Source organism: Tupaia chinensis, unplaced genomic scaffold, assembly GCF_000334495.1.
Source record: "Tupaia chinensis unplaced genomic scaffold, TupChi_1.0 Scaffold000113_1, whole genome shotgun sequence".
Lineage (NCBI taxonomy): Eukaryota > Metazoa > Chordata > Mammalia > Scandentia > Tupaiidae > Tupaia > Tupaia belangeri.
This window is the reverse complement of record NW_006159577.1, coordinates 468,494-493,953: the sequence shown is the minus strand read 5'-3', so window position 1 is coordinate 493,953 and position 25,460 is coordinate 468,494. Positions and strand designations below refer to the sequence as shown.

Sequence of the window (25,460 nt, the reverse complement as noted above, 5' to 3'; positions counted from 1 at the left end):
GTTTAAATGTTTATTATAATTGCATTTCTTCTAATACTAGTAAATCTTACCATTTTTGTATGTTCATCAACCATTTACATTTCTTCTGTAAAGGGCTTATTCATGTCCTTTGACATTTTTTCTGTTGGAATGTTTCTCCATCATTAAGCTTTAAGAAGCTGTTATCGAGGATCTTACTCTTTGTCATGTAGTTCAAAATATTTGTCCTATTTTGCCATTTGCTTTCTAAATTTTGTTTACAATGTTTTTTGGCATTCAGTAGTCTCTTAGCCTGTTCAGGCTGCTATAATGAAATAGATTGGGCAATTTGTGCATAGGAGTGTTAATTTTCATAGTTCTTGAGGCTGGGGAGTCCAATTTCAAGGCACCAGCAGAGTCAGTGGCTGGTGAAGGCATGCTGTCTGCCTCATAGGTGGTACCTCTTGCTGCATCTTCACATGACGGAAGGGAAAAATAGCTTATTTTATAAAGCCACTAATCCCCTTCATAAGGTCCGTCTTCAAGACATAGTTGCTTCCTAAAGTCTCATGTCTTAATACCATTGTATTGGCAACTAAATTTCAACCTATGAACTTTAGGGGGACACATTCAGATCATAGCAACCAGTTTCTCATTTTTGTATAATCAAATCTATGTCCTTTTTTTTCTTTCTAAATACTGTTCAACCTTTATAAAAATGCTTCTTCCATTACTTTCACTAGAAAGTTTTAATAGAAATGTTAGCCTGTGTAATTCTCTCAGTGATCGGATCAGGACATTTCTTTCCTGGTTTCTGAATCATGAGAAAGGTTGACAATGCAAATGTGTTAAAGACTTTTAATGTTGGGTATACTATTAACAATTTTTAAAATGTAACTTGTTTTGGATAAATTATTTCTGTATTCTGTAAATCTGAGACTGAATGTACAATTTTGTATAAAAATAAATACTTTCGTAAAAATATTTTGCTCTCCATCTGCCTATAAATTATTTATCTCTGTATTTTTTTCTAGTCGCTTTCATTTCTTGCACTGCATCCCCTCTCAGATGTACCTAGTATTACCTGGCACAGCACACCAAGTAGGTACTCAATCAATAAGTATTTGCTGTTGACTTGAAGAAAGGGTAATGAAAACTCTTTATGGTCTAATGACTTTTGAAAATTATTTGTCAGGCTGCAAATGAGAATTCAAGAAGCAGTGTCCTAAATGATACCCTAGTGCCTCTCAGAGGATCTGGCTAATTGAATTCAAACCATATGTGGGAGCTTCCCCTCCCGGGACAATATCCTGCAGCCGGTAGTGGGGATGAGCTTTTTCCAGTCTAGGAATCCCATAACAGGACCAAATAAAGATTGAATTCCACATCCACTTTCTTTTTCTGCAGAGACTTGAATTATTATTTAATACATAATGGTGATCATTTCTGAAAATTCATAGAGTTGATAACAAGGCTTAACTACAAGGAACAAACCAGAGAGCATTGTTATCAAGTGAAAAGTGATGTCCACAAGCACGTGACAGTGAGTCAAGTGTAATTGCTGATCTTTTTTATGATGTCCACATACATAGGAGTCAACAATGACGTCATTGTGGCGGGCCTCATCATGGTTCCTGGATTATAGATTCATTTCGGAAAGAGCCCACAAACAGTACAACACAAAATAACACATCATGCAGTCTTTAAAGATGTGCTACTCCCACAATGCCTCTGTACTTTTTTAACTTTCTGGAATAATCTTTGACTTGAAATCTTGCTTTTTTGGACAGAATTATTGATTCTATGTTGACTCCTTGACTACCAGATCATGAACTCTCTTATTTATTACAAATCAACATTTCTTGAATTGTCTCTTCACTGACATCAAGAAAAAGGGAGCTCGAGTTTTCTAAATAAAGTGCCTGGAGAAAACTGATGTGTGTATTACACATATTATGTTGTTAATAATGCATTTTTAGATGCAATTAATATTTTATGGGCTATCAATAATATATGTGTTTAGGGAAATGCATATATTCTATAGAAGGAAGAGAAAGTTCTAAAGTTTGAGCCTTATACTTTTGCATACAGTTGTGGTATATATTCAATAAAACTAGGCCCAATATAGTTTCTTTGTATTAATCATAATGCTTCTTCATTAAGGTCAGCTAGAAGGTTCAGAATTCAGAAGTTTGTTTCCATCATTCTGGCCTAGGTTGTTGCTGACAGTACCATCTCCTTTCCTTACCCATCATGCACCACATTCATAAATCTGCACAGTCAATGCTGAAATGTCTATGAAGAATTGATCTGGTTCTTATCTGTGGGTCTATATATATGAAGGCTTCCTCTCCTCTCAAAATGCAATTTAAATAATGGTTAAGATCTCAAACTATAAAACTACTGGTGGAAAACACTGGGAAAACTTGGAGACATTGGGATAGGCACAGACTTCTTAAATAAGACCCCCAAAGCTCAGTCAATAATCCCCAAATTAGACAAGTGGTATTACATCAGGTTAAGAAGTTCCTGCACAGCAGAAGACACAGTAATTAGTGTGAATCAACAACCCTCAGAATGAGAGAATGTTTTTGTGAACTATGCTTCACATAAGGTACTGATAACCAGAATACATGGGGAACTCAAGTATCTTACCTGAAGAAAAAAAAAAATGATTAACCCAATTAAAAGATGGGAACATGAGCTGAAGAAACAACTTTCTAAGGAAGACATATGAAAAGCCAAAAGGCATATAAAAGAATGCTTAACATCCCTCATCATAAGGGTGATGCAGATCAAAATCACAATGAGATACCACCTAACCCCAATCAGAACGACAAAGATTTAAAAAATAAAAGAATTATAAGTGCTAGTGGGGATGTGGTGAAAGGGGAACTGTCCTACACTGCTGGTGGAAATGTAAATTGGTACAGTCACTGTGGAAAACAATATGGAGGTTCTTCAAAGATCTACAAATAGAACTGCCATATGATCCAGCAATCTCACTCATGGGTTTCTACCCAAAGGGCAGAACACTTGTTGTAAAAGTGCTTGAACATCTATGTTCATTGCAGCATTAATCACAATTGTTAAGACAATCCCAACGTCCACGAACAGAAGAATGGATTGAGAAAGAATGGGACATATACTCTATGGAATACTACTCAGCTATAAAAAACAACAAGGCCCTGACTTTTGATAGAAAGTAGACAAATATGGAAGATTTACTGCTGAGTGAAGCAAGCCAGGCTGTGAAGGAGAGACATGGTATGTCTCCACTTAATATATACTGACTGTCCAAACTCTACAGCTGAAACTGAAAGATTCGAGGATATAGAAACATGGAAAAAAGTTATAATACTGGATACAGTGTGAGAAGAGGGTGGGAGAAGGAGGAGAGTCTGAGGAAAGACATTTGGAGAAAATAAAGAGGAAAGACATTTATGGGATATTAAAATGAATTATTATCTGTTGATGATAACGTGTATAGTATCCCAATGGGACTGGTGAGGAATGTATTCATGTTGGAAAGTTCACTAGTGATTGAATGTATAAAAGAAATTAAAATAAAATAAAGTATATTAAATTAAAAAAATAGTGGCTATTTCTGTTTCAAATTTGAAAACGTTCAGTCTCAATACTTTAGACTTTGAGGGGAGAACTTGAACCATGTTTGCTTTCCCAGATGACACATAAGGACGAAGAGTAAGAAACGGCTGGTGATGTAACTAAAAAACCAAGTCCTGATGACATCAAATTGAGAATATCTTGATACTCATGAGTACCAGTTTCTGGCAAGGAGACGCATGACAGTCTAATTGAAATATCACATTATTCCCATATCATAATAAAGTTAATTATTCTTTATTAAGTAGTACCTGGCATTTTTCTGTTAAGAATGCAAGTTCCCAAGACAAACATTTTATTTCCTAAAGCTCTGAGGGATCCTGTTTCATAATTTAAGACTCTCTGGGATCAGTAAAATGACCTAAAGTTTTAGTGAAATACAAAACTGTTTTTATTTTCATTTCTTGGACCTATTACACTATCTGCAGCATGGTGTCAACATAGGACCTTGGAGTTCTGGAGGTAGATAAACAATACTGACTCACTAATGAGAAATAGTCTAGGTCACTTACACTTGTCCTCAGGCTTTCTCCATCCTCCTCATGGGCATCAGAGAATATTCAGTGGGTGCATTTCATACTCACATGCATCTCTTAATTCAGAGATGAGGTCAGGGCAGGAAATGAGAGAACAATTTAACCAGCAGTCGAATGAAACTCACCAGTCTCCACCCTGGAAGCGGGACCAGATGGGAAATATAAATCTATGATTTCCTTGCATCTCCAAGTATGACCCCATGCAGGAATCTAGTATTCTAAAGGAAACTCTTCTTGTACATCATATCCTTTGAATATGCCATCTTCCTTCTCTGATGCACACTCGATCGATTTTAGATCTGGCAGAAACTGGGTGAGCTGACGTATACTGAGAGATGTTTGTGTTCACGATGGTGTCTAAGGGACTTTAAAATTTTGCCAGAGGGCACATATGCTAGATAGAAGGGGAGAGGGAGAGGAGAGAGAGAGAGAATCCCTCCAAGGGTTCACTTTGCAATCCTTTCTCCTGCATCTTCCCCTCTTTTGGGGATTTTGGGCATGCATGCACACATACCCATTGTTTTTCAAGTGCCAATCCAGGACTGAATCCCACAGTTGGCCATGCGGGATCCATCTGCCTTCACCACACCATGGGCTTGTCTGTCTAAAGAACTTTTAAAAGTAATTTTGATATTATAATAATTTCATTTGTATCTGAATTTAGAAATGATAGCTAACTGCCCCTCACCCTACAGCCCTTATTAAGAGTAAGGGGAGGGAACCAGCAGTTAGCGTAATGGCTATGTTGCTGGATTCCCACGTGGCCAACCATGGTTCGCATCCCAGACCCGGTGGCTTAGAACTCATGCCGGGTGCGTGTGCGTGCGTGCCCAAGATCTCGAGAGGAGAATGGAGGAGAGGGGATTGCGGTGTGGCCATCCCCCCTGGGGGGTGATTTCTCACTTTCTGTCTCTATGTCTCTCAGTGTCTGTCTGGTGAGCGCACGCACCCTGGAGGAAAAACCTCTCAAAAAAAAAAAAAAAAGAGTAAGGGGAGACCAGCAGATGATATAATGATTATGTCACTGAACTCCCATGTAGTCCACTGCATTTCCAGTCCCAGACCCAGCAATTTAAAACTCATGCTGGGTGCATATGCGTGCATGCCCCAAATCCCAAGAGAATAAAAGAGAAGGGATTACAGTGTGTGTGTGGGGGGAGGCAATTTCTCACTTTCTGTCTCTCTCTCTCTGTCCCTCCAGTGCACACACATGCCCTATAGCAAAAATCTCCACCCTCCCCCCCCAAAAAAAAAAAACAGAGTAAGGCAATTCAAAGCCTGCTTCCTAGGTGTGAATTGAACATGATTTGCAAATGTATAGGAGACATTTCCTAGCCATGATACTCTTTTCCCTCAGAAAAAGAATGAGGAGATCCCAGAAAATTAAAGAGGTTATTGAGCAGCCTGGAGCCCTAAAGCCCACTCTCTTGACATCTTTCTTGAGACCACCATTTTTGAAAGCCAGGCCTTGTCAGGAACTGGAGAATATTTTTTTTAGTCCTGTTAGCATAGCAAGAGCTATGTCTAAGGGCCAAGGTCATGGAGATTATCTATATACCGGGAGTAGAAAGAATTCAGGGTAAAATCTAGAGAAAAAATTGACCTCTACTACACTGGCCTTCGATGAATCCAGTAGGTTTGCAGGCCCTTCCAAGGGGCATGCAAGGTGTTGGGAAGCTCCTGTATGCCTCATGGGAAGCTGGGGAAGGGAGTTAATGGTACCGGTTGTCAGATATGCTAGAGAGCTCTGCCAGTAAGAACAAAGGGCTCCTGCCTCAAGGGCTACAGAGTAGGCCACAGAGACCAGGCTTCCATGGAAGTCACGGCAGACCTCAGGGGATACATGGTCCCCGCAAATGTAAAAGCGGAGCACACTTGGCAAGAAGAACCAGTAGGTTCAAGCTCAGAGTTCACCTGCTGTGGATGTGGGCAGCAGATGCCAGTGGGATGTACAAGGGACACTGCTGGGGGCAGTGAGTGTTCTATAGTCAACTCAGGTTGCCATAAACAAAATACCATGGACTAGATGGCTTAAACAATACAAACGCATTTTCACAGTCTTGCAAACTAAAAAAAATTCATGATCAAGTTGCTGATAAAGCAGGTTTCACTTTGAGGTCTTCTCTCTTTGCTTGAAGGCACCATCATCTCACTGTGTGCTCCTGTGGCCTCTTTGTGTTCTCCTTTTCATTCATTTTTTTTATTTTTAAGGTTTTTGCCGTAGGGCATATGTGCTCACATGAAAGAGAGAGAGAGACAGTGAGAGACAAAAGGAGAAATCACCCCCCTGGGGCAATGGTCACACCACAATCCCTTCTCCATTCTCTTTTCATGATGCAATTTTCAAGCTGTGGACTCAAGGCGTGGTCAGCCATGTAAGAACCCAGTACCCCAACCACTACACCTGCTGGCCCCTGTGCCCTCCTTTAAAAAAAAAAAAAAAAAGAATGCCTGAAGGCTCATGTGATTACCAGAGAGAGAGAGAAAGGGAGAAAGCAATACCTCCCCCAGCCCAGTGGGGTATAGTCATGCCAGAATCCCTTCTTTTCTATTTTTCATCTTGCCAGAATTTGGGGCATACACGCACCTCATGTGTCTTTCAAGCTGCTGGGGCCAAGATTCGAAGGATAGTCAGCCATGTGGGATCCAGCTTCCTTAACTACTAGAGGCCAACCTTCTTTGTGCTCTCTTAAAGAGAGAGAATGAGCACTTTGATGTCTTATCTTATAAGGACACTAAGCCTTTAGGACCAAGGCCCCACCCTTCTGATGTCATTTAACCTTAATTACTTCCTTAGCAGTCCCATCTCTAAATATAGCCATACTGGGGATTAGGGCTTCAATATATGAACACAAGCATTCAGCCATAACAGGTCAAAGACACTTGAAGCAGATCTGAGACCCTGCTTTACTCATCTGTTCCCCTGTAAACCCCATCGTGGAGGTACCCTCTATCTTGGATGAAGTGTTGTCAGTAGAGTTCAGAAAGACTGAGTGTGAGCCTAGGGAGGATATTATACTTTAAACAGAATGAATCTTTAAATAGGTGAAACTTTCTGATTCAGAAGAGACAAGATACCTGTCTCCCCATCCAGCAATAGGATGCAAGCTCCTAAAACGAGCAGGTCTGGAATGGGACGTAAAGAGGCTGCAATTTATTTGCCCGTGTTGAGGGTACTGTGACAAACAAGATTACATAAAGCACAATGCCAGTGAGTAGTAGAGGTTAGCACTCCAAACCGTAATTTTTAAGTTATTACTTTTAGAAACACTTGGAATGTGCTCTGGGTTCAGCAGCCTTTTGCTAGCCTTTTCACATCTCTGGTAAGAGGTTGCTCATCATTGAACAGTAAAAAGCCACTTCATGTGTGGCCAATGGTGGGATGGAAGTGGGGAGGGAATCTTGCTCAACTACTAATTGAGAATCAGGGTAGAAATCTCCTAATCTGAAACAAATATTTTAACAAAAACACATTTCACTCATCTAAATCGATTCCCTCATCTAAAAACATCAATGTCCATACACCCCAGTTTGATCCATGTAGAAATATGTGTTATCCGTTGTAAAGAGCTAGACTTAGCCTTGCTAATAAAATGTCACCAGCTACCAAAAACAAAGGAAACAAACTAGGCCCAGAACAATATCCTGAACTACTCTGTCATTCTGATTTAACATTTCAGGGGAGAGAGCAAGACCTGGTATTAGAATTATAATTATGTCAGCTTATAGTAATTACATCTGATCTAACCAGTCTCAAGGTATATTTCTGGACAAGAATGAAAATTCTCTACTGCACTTAGTGGCTTTTAGTGGTAAGCACATAATTTGGTAACATGTACCCATTAAGCAGGCCGCCATCACCAATGCCTTTGGTATCATGTAATAACGTCAGTGGAGAGGAACCACAGTGGATGTAACACAAAAATGTGGGCTTCTTTCACTATAACTTGGCAGCAGCTATAAAGACTTACAATCTCCTTCTCACTGACGTCACTGGGCAGGTAAAGCAGGCAGCCCCATTGGTTTTGCAGAAAGGTTATTACCTGTCATATGCAGTTAACATAGGCGACAGTTGGAGTATCTTTTCCCTGATTTCAGTTATAGCTGCTGCACCATTTCAGGTATGTCAGGAAAGTGAAGACGTTGAAACAGAGAAAGAATGCGCTGAAAGGCATCAAAGGAACACTTCTTCATGTCATTCACTCTCGGTATTATTTAATAAAAGGATTTAAAGAAATTTATTTTTTTTCTCAGCTTCTATTTAGATCTTAAGCTTCTTTTTCCTTCCCTTTTAAACTTTGATAAGAATGATCCAGCATTTTTTAAGATGCTAGAGGCAAAAAAGTCTGTTTCTCTTGTTCTTCCCCTTCTTTAAGTTCCTGATGTGCTAAGCAAGATCTGTGAGAAAAGCCACTGCTGAGGTCATGTTTCCGGCTGCTCCCTGGCAGGTCATGGCAGCCTCTAGAATATGTACGTGAAAAGGGAAAAAAAAAAAAAAACAGGAAGGATTTCAATAGACTCCTCTTCTCACAACACACACCGCAGACAACTATCTCAGACAGTGTCAGGATCAGAACTATGCCTGAGGCAACTGACATGACTTGAAAGAAATCCTCAGTTCTGGGGAAGCCTTGCCAAAGCTGTTGCTGCAGTCCATGTGGCTAAAACATCTGTGGGAGTGCAGAAGTCCACCATTCCCAGAGGAGCAACCCAACCGTGGGGAGAAAAGGGGGATCCAGGGACCCGCAGATGGAGTAAAGTTTACATCACTGGACTCCCACATGGCCAAATATGATTCGAGTCCTGGATCTGGTGGCTTAGAACTCATATTGTGTGTGTGTGTGTGTGTGTGTGTGTGTGTGTGTACATGCTCAAAATCCTGAGAGGAGAATGGAGAAGAGACTGCAGTGTGGCCATGCTGCCTGGTGGTGGGGGGGGGTTTTCTCATCTCTGTCTGTCTCTGACAAGTGCATGTGCCCTATAACAAAAATACTCTGAAAAAGGAATGAAAAGGGAGAGTCAATGGGATCTCCAGGAGTTTTCAAACAGCCTGCTCTCCTGATCGCATGGGGAAATGCCTCATCGATGTGTCAAAGTGGGACAGACAAGAGAAGGCCCGAGAGATTTTCAAAGTGACTCAGTCCCTAGAGGGGCTGCTTCAGTCATAGCTAATTCTAAAAGGCTGGATATTTATTGCTAATTATCAAGTATTGAGGAAAGTCTCCCAACAATGAACTATATAATGTAGAATCCCCGGCCGATGGATTCATTTTAATCACTTAAAAGATCATTTCCTTTGCTTTTAGTGCGCACATACACTCACACAAATCCAGGATAGATCACTTGAAAATCTTGTTATTTCCTTAACCTGGAACATTCATGTACCAACTTTCAGATTACCCCCACCCCATTCCTTGCCTTGTCATTCTGAGCCTGATGTATCTCATACCAGACTGTAGATCACTCCATGCACTCATAGACCAGGCCTGTTGCCTGCAACTTTTATACCGACAAGTGTAGGAACAAGAGAACTTCTTCAGTCATAGAATTTCCAACCTCTCTTCCACAATTGGTTATTTCACAAATAATTCTTTCAAAGAGCCTGTTACATCTGAGCAAGCATTTGCTGACTCACTCAGGGAACACACAACTTCCAGGAAGCTTGCTTGGCAATAGCTTCCTTGGCTAAAAAACCCAAGGAAATTGTTTTTCCATTATTCCATGACCATCAGCAGAGAGGATGAATAACCAAAATAGGAATTTCTCTTTCAACATGAAGTCACAAAGCCCACAGTGAGGCAGCCCAGTGCCGTTACTACCTCGACATCTCTAACTGGGCCAAATGCTGCTTGGTCCAGGCTCATGAATATCAGTTAGAAATCTTTAGCCCTTGCTGCCTGCTGCATCATCAAAGATTGTTCTATGCCAGAACCCAAACACACCTAGATGTAAACAAATCAACTCTGGAACAGAATTTGCTTATTGAAATCACAAAGGTAAATTCTATTTAGAATTTTAAAAATCCTGTAATTCTTTCCTAATGTCTGAATTTAATAAGAGAACCCAGGCTAGTTGGTGGCATGATGGTTAAGGTGGCTGGATCCCACATGGCTGAATATGCGGTTCAAGTCCTGGGTCCAGTGGCTTGATAAACATGCCAGGTGCATGTGTATATGTGTGTGTGTGTGTGTTTATGTGTGTCCCAAATCCCAAGAGAATAGAGGAGAAGGGATGGTAGTATGGCCAGTTCCCGGTGTGTGTGATTTCTCATTTTCCCTCTCTTCCTATCTCTCTCCAGTGAGTACATGCATGTTACAGAAAAACTAAAAACAAAACAAAATCTCCAAAATAAGAGAATCCAGAAAATGAGTAACTGATTCCTGAGAGAAATATAAGGGATAGCTATTATGATTCCTCAAAACTTGTACTTCTCTATTTCATCATTATAATATTTCTGTTATAATTTTACTATAACTGAAAAGAAATGCTGGATAGTAGAAATTCACTGTCAGCATTGAAAAACAGCAGTTTGTGTGGTGGTTAAGGCACTGGACTCCCACATGGCCCACCTCTGTTCAAGTCCCAGACCTGGCAGCTTGAGAATCATGCTGAGTGCATTTGTGTGAGTATCCAGAATCTCAAGAGGAGAATGGAGGAGAAAGGACTGTGCTATGGCCATCCCCCTGGGGGGTGATTTCTCACTTTCCCTCTGTCTCTGTCTCTTTCTAGCAAGTATAGGTGCCCTATGGCAAAACCTAAAAACAAAAACATAAATAACTTGTATAATAAGAGGAAATAAAAAACAGTTTGGCAGCAAGTCAAACTAGCTTGCAATCTTGTTCTGAGCTGAATATCCAGAGAAAAAAGACTAGCTCAACTCAGACTTCATATGAGATTTCAATAGCTTATATTTATTCCTATCTAATTCTCTACCTCGGGCACTATGTTTAAGAACAGTTCTCAGAAATATATAATCTAATGGCATTTAACATTAAGTCAGGCTTGCTCCACACACAGTGGTTAAGCCCTGTGTAGAGCTAGTTCCTACCTGGCTGACCACAGTTTGAATCCCAGTCTCAACAGCTTGAAAAAACATGTCAAGTATACAATTATGCACATATGCCCAAAATACTGACAGGATTGAGAAATGAAGGCAGCCCAGCCGGAGTGTGAAGTACCACATCCCACTAGGGGGTGCTTTCTCTCTCTCTCAGTGGGTACACATGACCTCTGGCAATTAAAAAAAAAATCAAGTTGACTTTTACTTACTCTTTAGATTTTAAGAGTTGGCATCAGGTTTATAAAATAAGTAAACTCTTTATGGACATTTTAAAAAGTTGGCTCAATATAAGGATTCTCTTTAAAAAGTTAGCTGACTTAAGTCCATGTCTTCAAAAGTGTCACAGAACAGTCTAGAAGTGGTTGGGCTCTGAATTCAAATGATTGGTCAGAAAAAGCTTTGGCAACTCTCTGAAGATATTGAAGAAAAACAATGGAAGATGTGTCAGAATCTTTATCTAAAAAAATTGTCCTTAATATAAATTGGATTATAAATGTCATTTACTTATTTACTTTTTTATTTAGGTTTTTGTCATAGAGTGCATGTGCTCACCAGAGACAGACAGAAGGAAAGTGAGAAATCACCCCCCAGAGAAGATGGCCATGCCACAATCTTCTCTCTTTCATTCTCCCCTCAGGACCTTGAGCATACATGCACACACACTCAGTGTGATTTTCAAGCTTCTGGGTCTGGGACTCAAACAGCAATTGGTCATGTGGGAATCTGTAGGCCCCATAAAGGTTTTTTTTTTAAAAGCACTTAAAATGTAAATGGAATTTCAAAAAAGCATCCTGGAAGAGACTTTATGAGTTCAAGAAAGCTGAAATTAATTTGAAGGTAAGCTCCTGATATTGTTTCTAAGAATGGTAAGGACAGGAATGAAAACAAAGTTTGTCTATGACACATCCTATTTCTGTGACTGATATTTGTTATAGGAACACCCTTGAGTTCACTGGTCTTTTAGAGAAATGCACTGCCACACTGAGGGATTATGAGAAAGTAGAACTCACAGCTCTGTGCTCTTGGATCTCCTACTTCCACCTCTCCTTATGACAGGAACCACTAATAGTGTTTCTGTGTTGGGTCATTCTTCTAAGCACTCAACTTGCACTGACTTATTCTGTTCCCATAACAACCCTATAAAGGAAGCACTATAATTATCTGCTTTTTGTAGTTGAGGAAACTGAGACAAATTAAATTATTTGTTGTGCTAGTTATTGTGTCCTCTCTCACTTTCAAGTTCATCCTTTTTTGCAAGATCCAGGGCCTTTAAGTGTGCTCCTTTGGTTTGTTGGCACAAGTTTACACTGTCAGTAGAGGGAGCGAGAGAGCTACTTTAGCAGAAAATGGCTGCTGCTTCCTAGAGTCTAGTGCATTCGCTAAAGCAGTCTCCTGAGCCAGGCTCCTGTAGTGTACTAAGCTTTGTCACTCCTTGGCCAGCTGCTTCCCACTAAGCCCTTCATGAGGTGGTATTATATCAAAATGCCTCCAATGAGCCAGCTCCCCATGTATCCTAGAGAACAGATTTCTGGCAAGTTCCAAAGGGTTGATTTCAACAAGTTCCTCTGGAATGGCACCAACAAAACTCTTAGCCCATGGCTGGAAGTGGATATGCATTCCATGGGTAGTACTGCTCCTTATACCTGCTATTCCTACCTATATATTATTCCTCTTTTTTCTTTTACTCTTTTCTTCCTTATTTTAGTTTGCTGTAGAGTGTATGGATGGACCAGAGACAGATGTAGGGAGATAAAGAGGGGAAGTTGGAAATCACTCCCCAAGTGGGATAGCCACGCCACAATCCTTTCTCTTCCATTCTCCTCTCAAGATGTCAGGCACACACAAATACATGTCCAGCATGCCTCTCAAGCCACCAGGTTGGGAACTCAAACCGTTCAGTCAGCCATGTGGGATCTTGCCACCTTAACCTACATGCCACCTGCTGGCCCCCTACCTATAATCTTTAGAGCTATCTTTGTTTCTTAATAGATAACCCCTCACTACTCTAATCCTTTATTGTTATAGTTAAGGCTTACATACTTATTATATAGCTTTCCTGTTCAAATTACTGTAAGGTTTCTCTCTCCTGGTTGTACCTAGACTATCCTTGCCTAAGTCCACAGACCAGAAAGCAGAACTTGAATTTGGATCCAGGCAGCCAGGCTCCTGAACCTCCAGTCCTGATATGCTGTCAGACTACCTTTCATGGAGAGGATACCCAGGCTGATGTAATGATGTGTGGTGAAGTGAAGTGCGTAGTGCCTGCTAGAGAGCAAGGCAAAGAAGGAGTAGTGTCAGGAGCAATCCCTGAGGTATAGTGTTTGAACAGTTTGCCAGGAGACACAAAGGAAATGCATTCCTGAAAAAGGGGACGTGTGTGCAGTGGTAGGTGAAGGGAAAAGAGGGTGTCAATCTCAGGAAAGGGAGAGAGGGTTCTAGCTTCACCCCAAAACTTCCACCTTATTCCTAGTGAGATTTGTAGGCTTCGGGGTTATAACTCTTGCTTTCAACAGTGTTCCCTGCTTCTCTCATAGCAGCTCGCCAGGAGGCAATATTTTCCACAGGGGCCTCAGGAAGCACAAGGACTTCCACAGTGGTAAGAAGGTGGAAGAGAAGGAACAGGTCAGCAGCACCCTCAGGGTCTGGGTAGTATTTCATACCAAGTGCTATTACGGCTGTTGCCCAATCTATAACGGAATAATAGAGAAATACTTAAATTTGTGTAATAATTGCCTTTATTCTAATTTTTTTCTTGTAAAAACTAGCTTGTTCTTAACTTCCAACCATTTATAAATAATGGACATTGTAAATGTTTGGAAGAACAAACAGCAGTGTTGGAGCCATTATACCATTTTAGCAACACAATTTTGGGGGGTTAGGGGTATTGGGACTGCAGAAAACACTGAGCTCTCTGCACATTTATTTAGTCAATTCCATCTTTACAGTTCCCATTGAAATTGACTCCTACGCTAAGTGAAGGAAGGTGTTATGAGTGGGTATGGGAGTGTGGGGATGACAGAGGACTACTCCAACTATTCCAGGTCTCTACGAAACAGACTGCTTTCTCTGTAGTTTCTGAAATAGTGTCCATTTATTTCCAGAATTAATCTCTAGTATTAGGTGGTGCATGCATTTAGAAAGTTTGAAAACATACTATGTGATATCACATTTTGGAGATTGAAGAACCGGTAAGTATTGGAACTGGTATGTGAAAAATGATCAATTTTGGTCCCAGAAATTCGACGAAAAAATATTCACAGATATCTAAGCACACTGAATATATCAGCTTTTCTGCTTGGGTGGAAATGGCAAGGGAAAAAAAATCAAAGGCAAAAGGTAAAATTCAATAGCAAAAATATGAAGGGGACTCTATCTTGTGGGTTGAATGAATTGATTTCCCAGCAACAGATTGTTGACCTATTTCTTTAAGGGTTATTGCTTCTGTTTGGTTTGGGTCAGTGATTTAGGAAGCGATGTTTTCCTTTATGAAAAAAAAAAATCTCAAAAGTAAATTAAGTGTTTTTATATCATGAAGATGATGTTAAGTTTAATGGCTTATCCAGTGTTTGAAGTCATCACAGGTCCAGTTGCTGTGGTCAGCAGGCCAGCCTGGGGTTAGACTGCATTCCTTTGAAGGAGCTGGTCCAGTAATTGCTAGAGAAGCAGGGAAACAAAGATGTCAAGTTCAGATTCAGCATCTGTGCACCATACATATCACACCTGCTCACAATGAAGCCATTACCTTTTTGAAGACTTCAGCACGGAGTCTGTTACTCTGTAAGATCACCCTTTTCCTTTGTTCTTCTTTTTTCTTTTTAACTTCCGGCAAGTTATTATAGATTCTAAAACAGATTCAGAAAACATGTTGAATGGTAGCATGACAGTGTATGTCTGTGGCAGAGTTGCATCCTGTCTTGTCAGTAGGCTCTTATATTTCAAAGAGGAGATCGCTATAAATGGATTGTCTCAAAACTGTCAGATGCGAAGACTGAAGGGCTTCCCAACAGTCTCCAGAGCAAGGCTGTCATGCAAGGGATAGTGCATAGGTCCACGGGTCCTGGGACAGTGCAACAGGCTGAGGTCCACCAAGGGGGTGGGACTGGGGAAGACTGTTACCTATTTAGAAGTCACTTTTCCTAGCCCTCTATTCTCCATGATAATCCACTACCTACTTATGAAACAAGGGATTCTAAACCTACTGCTTTGCTATTTTGATTGTAAACTTGCTCCCAAATACCTTCTTTCCACTCAACTTTTTTGCCTTATGTCTTAGAAAGGAAGTAGTGAATAAATGGACGTAGCAGGAATTATAATACTATTCATAGAATGAAACCACATATGCATGTACGTTTTTACCACTTAACCTATTGCATTTCTAATTGTGCTCTTTCCAAATACACCCCAGGCATAAGTATTATGTTCTTATCCTGATGTAAAAGTAGAAGCTTCCAAGTTACAAGCAAGGCACACACAAGGGACCCTTCTTCTGAACACTTCTTTCTTAATTCCTAGCAGAAATTCTTTATATAGTCCAATGCCAACCATTATTTCTGCTAGAATCCACTGACACAGTAAAGTCACCATAGCCTGAGTTTTTGGTTTGCTATACACATGGTACATAGCGAAAGCATCTCTTTTTCATTTTCTCTCATGTTTGGAAGACAGAAAAAAATATGCTTAAGATATTCCACCATTAAAATAAGTAAAAAGATATAAAATAACAATGATGACAACATTAGCAGGTGACATCTTGGTTATTGGGACTAGGCTCATCACTTGAGGGGAATTATCTCATTTAATCTCACAACATCTGGAAGAGGTATATATCTTCCCACTGCTATATAAATGAGAAATTCAAGGTCCAGTAAGATCAGTAGGCTTGCAAGCAGCCCCTCAGCTGGCTAAGAGTGAGAAATCATTAAAACCTTCATCTGTTTTATTCACTACACAACGCTGTCAACCCAACCCTGTAACATAAAGCTACTTATGAGAGTCAGAAACTGTTCATGCCTAGCACAGTGCCTGGAACATTGTGAGCATCAACATGAGTGTATTGGATGTATGAATAAATGAATACATAGTTGCTATATTCAGGAGTGATTCTAGAAAAAGAACAGGAGAGAAGACTAAAAAATTAGTAGGAAAGTCCCAAAATGCCACTGTGGAAATTCCTTCAAATCTACATAAACCAATCTCCCTGATCTGACCATTTGAATCATCTAGGGAGTTTACAATACAAACCCGTAGGTCCTACTTCTATAGCTTCTGATTCAACATGCTCTTTTTCTGAGAGATTTTTTTGTTATAGGGTGTGTGTGCTTGCCAGAGAGACAGAAAGAAAGTGAGAAATCACCCCCTGGGGGGATGGCTATGCCACAATCCCTTCTCCATTCTCCACCTAGGCCTTTTGGGCACCTACGCACATGTGCCCAGTATGAGTTTTAAGCCATCAGGTCCAGGACTCAAACCACAGTTGTCTACATGGGTGTCCAATGATGTAACTGTTATGCCATCTGCTGGCCTCCTCAGCATTTTCTTAAAAGAGCTTTCCAAATAAATCACGGTCCATTTATGCAATGAACTACTCTTCAGATAGTCAAAACCAAGGAAGAAAATAACCTATATTTTCTAACACCGAAAGTACTCACAGACATATTATAAAGTGAAAGACTCAAAACTGCAGAAATATAAAATATTGTATAATCCCATTTATGGCTAAATAAATCACATAAATGTATTGTACACATGAAAGTGTATTTGAAGGCAGAGAGAAAGGCTGGAAGGAGACACTGAAGACATAACTATGTGTGTCTTAGGAGACAGGACCAGGGTTGGGAAAATAGGACGGAAAGGGAAAAAAGAATGGTTGGTCATAACTTCAGCTTCATCCACATTGTTCGAATTTGTAAATTAAAATAGAATTTAACAGTATAATTAATAACAAAGAATGCAAAGAAAAGCAAACTCTGAAGTGATTCTATGTGTAAGGTAGGGTTAAAGCACACCCAGGATGCAGTCCACAGGAGTTAAAGTCCAATTGCTGAATCCATTAGAAGAGACCAGCTAAGGGACACTGATGACTCAGAATGCAGTGTCACCTAATTCATATGTCCTGAGCCTCCATTTCCTCTTCAGTAAAACAACAGGACAATACTCACTGTCTACCCATGCTGCTTTGAGATCTATTACATTTATTGCTTAGTTTGCAAGACTCCATAATAATAGCAGCTTTGGGGTAGGGATGGGGAGAGGAAGATGTGGCTGAATTTTTTTCACTAAATTGACATGGGAATGCTTTTGGCATGAAATATGTGCAACTTTGTACTTCTGTGACAGCAAATCTTAAAACCCAGAGGCCCTTTTAGCCCCCATTAGAATGCTGTGAGTCAAGTCTTTAATGAGAGGGTCTGTTCGTCTTTTTCTCACTTTTGCTTCTTATTTACAAGGAGGTTCCCTATAGATTATCAAAGTTATGTAATTATCATGGAAACAATAAAATCATGGTCAAAGCAGAGATCTTGTGCTTGGAGTAAGGAGAAAAATAGCCTTAGTTCAATGGTTTCTCTAAGTGCACTATCCGTTTGATTTAATTATTATAATTCTTCCCAGTGTTAGATACTTTATTATAAACCAGTGACATTTCACTTCTATGGATTTGGCCAACACTGCTAAGCTATTACATTTTGGTTGGGAAGCCAGGTCTCAGAAAGAATGGCAGCCTTTGTGTGCTCCAGGTTGGTGAGAGTTAGTGGGAGTCTTGAATAGCAACCAACCAAGCAGAACAGGGAGAATGTGCAGCCGTTGGGTTGCCAAACCAGTTGGAGATGAAGTGCCAAAAAAGCAAGCTTGTGGCCCCTCTGAGGCTCTTCTGGCTCCCACGCGACATCAGCTTCCAAGACTGAATCTTGCCACAGACAGTGCCGCATTCAAAGCCCTCAGGAGAAATGGCCTTTCTCTTCTTTATGAAATTATCTTCAAAGGTGCAGTGACAAAGAGTTTCTGCCCATAGTGGAAATGTGAATGTACAGAAGAGTTCCCACTAAAAGTTTTGGGACTTCTTAGAGAGCAATTACCACATTGGTTCAGAATTCAGTACCAACAACTTTCCTAGTTTTTCCCAAGAGCAGTAGTAACCTTCAGAAGTGCGACTTGACAACTGTACTCGTTATAACCAGTTTTTCAGATCGGCAGCCAACAAGACCTCAGACCTTAAATGTGGACCTAGAAATAGTGGTCCCATCATATAACATGTGAATCCATCAAGCCATGCCAACTCCCCCTCTCCAACTTCTTTCCACATCACACCAAGTACCTTTTAGAGCGCATATGCATCTCCTTCTCTGAAATGCACCTTTCTTTGGGTTTGAACAAATTATCTAGAAAAAAAATAGAAAGAGAATTAATTTCAGAAAGTACAGAATATTGTACATTTCTAGAGAAATACTGTGATGAATATACTACATATCTTGTTATTGATCCTTAATCTGAGCCTCAGCTTGGTACAAATACAGTGGGATTCAGTAGAGGCTCATATACCATAAGCGTTTGTACTGATAGCTGACCAACCAACAGAATTGGTCTTAATAGGAGACCAACAGGTGGCGTGGTAGTTAAGGTGTTGGACACTCCCACCTGGCCGACCAGGGTTCAAGTCCCCAGACCTGGTGGCTTGCTTTCTCACTTTCCCTTTCTCTCTCTCTATCTCTGTCTCTCTCTGGTCAAATTAAAAATAAATGAATGAATAAATAAAGTTAAATAAATAATTATTGTTTTAGAAAAAATAATTGGTCTTGATAATAATTAAATAATGGCATGAAGAACAATGTTAGCATCTAATCTACTTTATGGACTCCTTTGAATATTTCGTTTAGCAACAGAGAATCATGGTTTTCTGGGGGAGGTGCCAGGGTGCAAGAATCTAGTGCCTGGTTATCTCACATGAAGCTTCGAGTCCTCTAAGGACGGGTTACCTCCTAGCTTTCCTGGGAGCATTGTGAGAGCAAGATTTTTCCCTCTGGATTCTAGTCCTCCATCAAGTCTGCTTTGCCTCCATATGATGAAGACTACCTTCCCCCTTCTAATGTCAGAAAGAGTAAGGTCAATATAATCATCATATATGCTCAGAAAGTCCTTTGAGAAAGTACACAGTAGCTAAAATAAACAGAAGACTGGGATGCTTTTTGATGTAAGTGCATATTACTAATCACAATGTTAATGAATGGCTCACTTAAAAATGGCATGTGATAGGCCAGCTGGTGGCATGGCATTTAAGACAGCTGGATCCCAAATTGCTGACCTGTGGTTCAAATCCTAGCACTGGGGGCTTGAAAGCATGCTGGGTATGTGTGCATTCCCTGCCCAAAATCCCATGAGAAGAATGAAGGAGAAAAGGTTGTGAGATGGTTATCCCTCTAGAGGGGTGCTTTCTCACTTTCTCTCTGTCTGTCTGTCTGTGAGCACATGTACCCTACAGCAAAAGGAAAAAACAATTTTAAACATGTGTTTTTTTTTTAAAAAAAAAAAACAAAAAAACCAGAAAAACAGTGTACCCTTTTGTAATAACTCGGAAATTCCCATGAGACTCTCAGCCTTATAGATTAGTCAAGAGTCTTGCAAACACCAATGCTCCTGGGGTGCTTATTGCATTTGAGTATATCTGAGTAGCCGCCAGTTCACTGCCTGAATTTAGCATATGTATTCAGGCAATTTAGCATCCTTACTAAGCATCATGAGTTGGAGTGGGCTCCCTATGGTCCCCACTGAAGATCTAGGTGTGTTTAATCTCCTCTCTTGCCCCAGGTCTATTTCCCCTTGCTTATCAATCCAGTGGAACTATAAAAAATTTCTCAGGCTTGCGAATATATAGAATGTTCCAGGAATATCTAAGGAGGTAGGATAAAGAAAGGGATACTAATACATTTTTGCCCATGGAGAAATATAAAACACAATTACTGATTTACAATGTGGAAAGCAATCCAGTGGCTGAGTTTGTATTCTACCTAGTTACTTAAAAATAAAAGAATATGATACCATTACTAAACTTCAAAGACAAGAATCAAAGGAGATACAGGAGGAATAACAAAGAAATCAGAATAGTGCCAATTAAAGGGAAATGTCACTAGGGTTTAGTAAACTGGGGGACATAACTGCAGGGAGAAGACAACATCACCATGGAGACTGTGATAGGCCAAGATGCCTCCAATGCCCAACCTTGACCCTAGCTCCAGATAGAGCCAGGCAGAGCTGAGTGCCTCATGAAAATTCCAACAGCATTTCTTAACAAATAAATAAATAAATAAATAGAGTGTCAGATTAAGTCATTCAGAGCCTTGGGCAAGCAAAGATGTGACTGTTTAAAGATTACCACTTGGACTGGAGAAGCAACTTCATACAAAGAATGAGACTCAAATCTGGATCAGCACTCTTCATGAGCTACTTAAAGTCAGGCTGATGCCACTGTAGACAGATGGATGTGTCCTCAGGGGATTAAAAACAATATCAACTGCATTTGTAAGATTTTAGTAATCTCAATTCAATTGAATGTGGTCTGCTCTGGAATATTAGATGGATTCTCCCCTAGTTTGTTTCTTTAGACCACCTGATACTACAGTTAAGCTTTGGTTTCATTTCCAAGAGGAAACAAAAGCAAATGTGAGCTATTTGACACCTCCACTGTTCTGTTTTCTGAACTCTTCTTGGCCTGCTGTGCCATAGCCAAAGTTTAAATTTTGGGCCCAGCAGCCCACATTAGGTGCAAAACAAATAGATCTGTATCCAAGAAGGCCTCTGCAGCTGGGAGGCTCAACCTCACACCTTGAGGAAGTGTTTGCATATTGGTTGCTGCTGACTTTGAGTGTCCTAATGGCCCCAAGTACATCTGACAAATAGAAGGGCCTTCCCCACTAGGAGAAAAGAGAAAGGCAGAAAGGGGGAGGGTCTACATCCTAGGAGTAAGTAACTAGAAATAGAAGAAACATATTGTGAATGGCTCCCAACCTCTCTAGAGTAAATAGAACACAGATACATTCAGTAGCCTTGGGCATTTTGAGAGAAGTGGGAAGGAGGGGCAGGAGGAGCAATAGTACACACCTGAGTGGTCAGTGTTAATGCTCTATAATAATGCTGCTGGTATTTATTGGATGCCTCTATATATAATCTTCCTATCAGCCCTGTGACATCCTCATGATGTTTTACATTTTAGAGTTGAGGTCACTGAACTTCAAAAGCGTTGGATGTCACCTGATCACACAGGTTCAAACAAATGAGTGAGTGACAGAGCTGGACTTCAGCCCACATATGCTACTAACCTCAGAACAGGACCATCAACTTGTAGTTGTAGAATCTGTGTTTTGAAAGTTATGAACAAATGCTCTTCTATTTCCCATGAGACCAATCCAAAATTTATTTCTCATATACCCTTCCTCCTCCTTTCTACATTTAATGAGCAGTTACTATGTTGCTAGAGAATGCTAAGGAAAAAAATAATAGGACCTGTTTTCATGAGATTTCATTTGTTGAGGAAAGAGGTGGACAATTAACAAGCCAATTACAAAGAATCTGGCAAGTGCTTTGATGAACATGAAATACCACCATAAGGGAAAAAAGGACTTCAGATGCAAGAGGGCCCCACAGAGCAGATCTCTAAACAAAAATTCAATAACTGCAAAAGCCAGCTGTGGAAGGATCTGTGAGAAGGGAACAGTGAGTTCCTACAGCAGCAACAGAAAGAGGATTACTGGGGACCAGCAGTTGGCATAATGGCTATGTCGCTGGACTCCCATGCAGTTGACCGTGATTCAAGTCCTGGACCTGGCTTAAACTCATGCCAGGCGCGTGTGCGTGCATGCCTAAGGTCCCGAGAGAATGGAGGAGAAGGGATTGCGGCATGGCCATCACCCCAGGGGGTGATTTCTTGCTTTCTGTCTCTCTGTCTTTCTGGCGAGCACATGCGCCCTATAGAAAAACCTCTCAAAAAAAAAAAAGAAAGAAAGAAAGAAAAGAAAAAAAAGAAAGAAGATCACTGTGGCCATGATGTGAAGAAGAGAAAGTGCAGAGGTGAGAGCAAAGACTTCCCTGGCTCTCCACCAGGTTATACTTACAGTCACTTGGGGATTTTGACAAAGGTTCCTATGCATAGACAATGGAATCTCAACCAGAATCTCCAGATGATTCTAAAGCATACCAGAACTGGGAACCACCTGTCCAGGGTTCTGCAAACTTGTTTAAGAAGTTTTGCAAGCTTGTTAAGGTGGAGAGTTACATGGAGTTTTAATCAGATCTGATTTCTAGCACTAAAAGAAGATCACAAGTGGCTCTTTTGAACATGCAGTGGGTGGAGGAGATACAAAGATGGCAGCAGGGAGATAGGTCAGGCAACTGCAGCCAGGTGAGAAAAAGGATGACACTGTTCAGAGTAGGGGACAGCCATAAAGTTTACCTACATTGGACAGGTAGAGATTGAGTTGTGGGACCAGGGGGGATAAATTATGAATGACTTTTAAGCTTTGGGTTTAAGCAGTCCATTTATTTGATAATTGTTAACTTTTTATCTTTTTGGTGCTAGGTAGTAGGGACACAAAGATGCATAAGACTAAGATCTCAGAGCCCAGAATGAGAACCAGAGAAATAAGGACTTTAAGTGCTAGGACCAAAGTCTGCACAGAGGGAGGGGGTGGCCTCATGGAGAAGTCAGGTCCTCTAGGAAGAAAAGTAAATGGGAAGACTTTGTAGCAAGAGACAGCTGAGTCATGAAACAGAAGAAGGTGTTTCTCAATAGCCAGCGTGGGGAAGTGAGAATAAGGGTGAGTCAGAGCAACATGGATCTGATCCCAGCAAGAGCCACTCCTCAGGATGTGTGCAACATGACCCATGGGAGTCTCATTTTATGGGATTGAAACCCATCCAACATGTGCTTTGTTCATAAATACAGTGAAGTCCCATCTATCAATTCTCTTTTAATAGAAATTCTGCCTTTATAAAATTCAAGTGACAAGTGAGAACAATTTTCAGTCTGCTTATGAGCCTTTTATGTATTCTCCTTGAAGTTTCCTCTATTCTAATTCACTGATACAGAGGAAAGAGATTGCAGTTGTATTTACCTCCCATTATCATTCAAATAGAGGTTGAGGATTTTTCCCCCCAATAAAATTACTAATGTAAATTGCCCATTTCTGTATTTCTGGAAAATACTTTTTGTTTTCCCTGAATGTCTTGCATCTGGCTCATTATTAGATCTAAACTACAGGGCCTGTTGTTAATCTAATTTGGCAAGGCCAGACTTCCTTAAACCCTTGCCTGTTTCAAGGTGAGCCAACCACCAGGAACCAACATTTTGGTGCTTGTGAAACTGCTCTAGGAAAAGCAAGCCCTAACATTCCATTAATCTCTATAAACATGTTTATTACAATCTCCACATCACAGATATTTTTGCATATATATATATATATATATATATACACACACACACACACACACATATATATATATATGCATGCACACACAAGTACATGCATATACACACAGGTGGCTTCAATACTCAGCGAAGATCACCCAGATGCCAACATGATTGGTTATTTATGGGGCAAGAGCTATTTTTCCTCCACATGGAGTCCTTATCTTACAGCACTGATTGCAAAGCTTCATTTTCTCTATTGAACAAGTAATCTAAATGATAATCAAGTTCACACTGGATTTATTAGGACAATGCCCTCCCAGAAGCCCATTTTCTACAGTCACCCTAAGTCCTTTGAAGAATCTTGGAAACAACAAAACCAAGAGACGCTTATTAGAGATGCAGCAAGGAGACAACAATTTGACTTAGAGGGTAGCTACTGGGTAGACACCTCCCTGGATCTCCTACTAGAGATCAGCTCTCCAGAAAGGAATGAAAATGAGATGTGTTTTGAAAGGATCCCAATCTATGTGTGCTCTAAGATCATAGGCTGTTCATTATGCCTATGAGCATATGTCAATGAGCAGCTGGCTCTCATCCTATGGGAGTAATTACATCATAGCTTTCAAGGTTAAACCCAGTTACTTGCACATCATTTCTATTCAGCTCACCATTTGGGGACTTCTAATATAAAGGCAACAGTGGAGAGGACTAGCTTGGACTGATTAGTCCTCTGGAAATTATTAGGTTGTCAGGAAATTCATGACACATTTTTGCACAGAAAACTATGTCATGACTTTCCTGATGGCCTAATAAACAGTGCACATCATACCACACAAACACAAGGTAAAGACGCATAGGTTATTTGCCTCCGGAGTGCTCTTGTGATGATAAAATCTTGTGGTAGGTAAATATTCTCACTTTTCTAAAACCACTTCCAGTCTTCTATGAACTCTGTTCCTGAATGACAGTTGCACATGGTGAACAACTTGTACTAGGTGCCTAGAATAAGTGGAACTGTACTGATGCTGGCATTTATATGAAAACAATGCTGTATGCCAATAGTCGTCTAGACACACAGAGAGATAATGATATCATAACTTAAAAATACAACAAGATGGGACCAGGAGATGCCATAATGGCTATGTTACTGGACTCTCACACAGTCAACTGTGGTTCGAGTCCTGGACCTGGTGACTTAAAACTCATGCCGGGTATGTGTGCTTGCATACCCAAAATGCAGAGAGGAGAATGGAGGAGAGGCGACTGCAGTGTGGCCATCTCTCCTGAAGGCTGATTTCTCACTTTCTGTCTCTCTGATGAATGCAGGCATCCTATAACAAAAATCTCTCCAAAAAAAGAGAAATATAACAAGACTCTTAGACCTCCTGGGAATACAAAACTAAGAAATGAAAAATAAACCAGAGGATTTCCCAGAAACATCTATTTCTGTTTACACACTCAGTTTGAGAAACAAGGTGTGACGGGTTTCTGGTTAAAGCAGCATGATTTATTCTCTTTGCAGGTTACTTGTGAAAAGCTCAGCTCCTATGCACAGATATTTACCCTTGAGTTTAGGACATGGTTATTATCTAAGGGCTTCCATGAAAAGATAGGCTATTGGGGAGCTACAGGATGAGTCTCAGAAAGGGTTTGCCTCTTTAGAAGGAAAGCGTCGATAAGAAGGGCCCACCAAGAACACTGGCAGCCTATGAGCCTCCTATAGATCACCCTCTGGGGGAATGCTTGATACAACATGGACAGAGGAGGCCCATGGAACAGCCACCCACTTCAAAAAACCAGAGAGACCACTTTGGAAGTCTGGCAGGGACCTCCTCCTGATTTGGGTTGCTAGTCCTGCCAGGGACCTGTGGAACAATGTTTCACC

At 40.5% G+C, this 25,460-nt stretch overlaps 1 protein-coding gene across 4 annotated transcripts in view; it reads right to left on the bottom strand.

Annotated features, from left to right (window-relative positions):
* Nucleotides 1-14,698: 14,698 nt before the first annotated feature.
* The window catches only part of CUNH10orf90 (chromosome unknown C10orf90 homolog), a 115,861-nt gene continuing 105,099 nt past the window's right edge, over nt 14,699-25,460 (bottom strand). For all 4 annotated transcript variants that reach the window (XM_027770090.1, XM_006143892.1, XM_027770091.1 and 1 more), the window contains 3 exons: nt 18,494-18,557; nt 14,924-15,023; nt 14,699-14,835 (listed from right to left, as the gene is read on the bottom strand). In XM_027770090.1, coding sequence (XP_027625891.1) covers nt 14,797-14,835; nt 14,924-15,023; nt 18,494-18,557 — 203 coding nt within the window. In that variant the 3' untranslated portion in view covers nt 14,699-14,796. The remainder of the gene's footprint in view (nt 14,836-14,923; nt 15,024-18,493; nt 18,558-25,460) is intronic.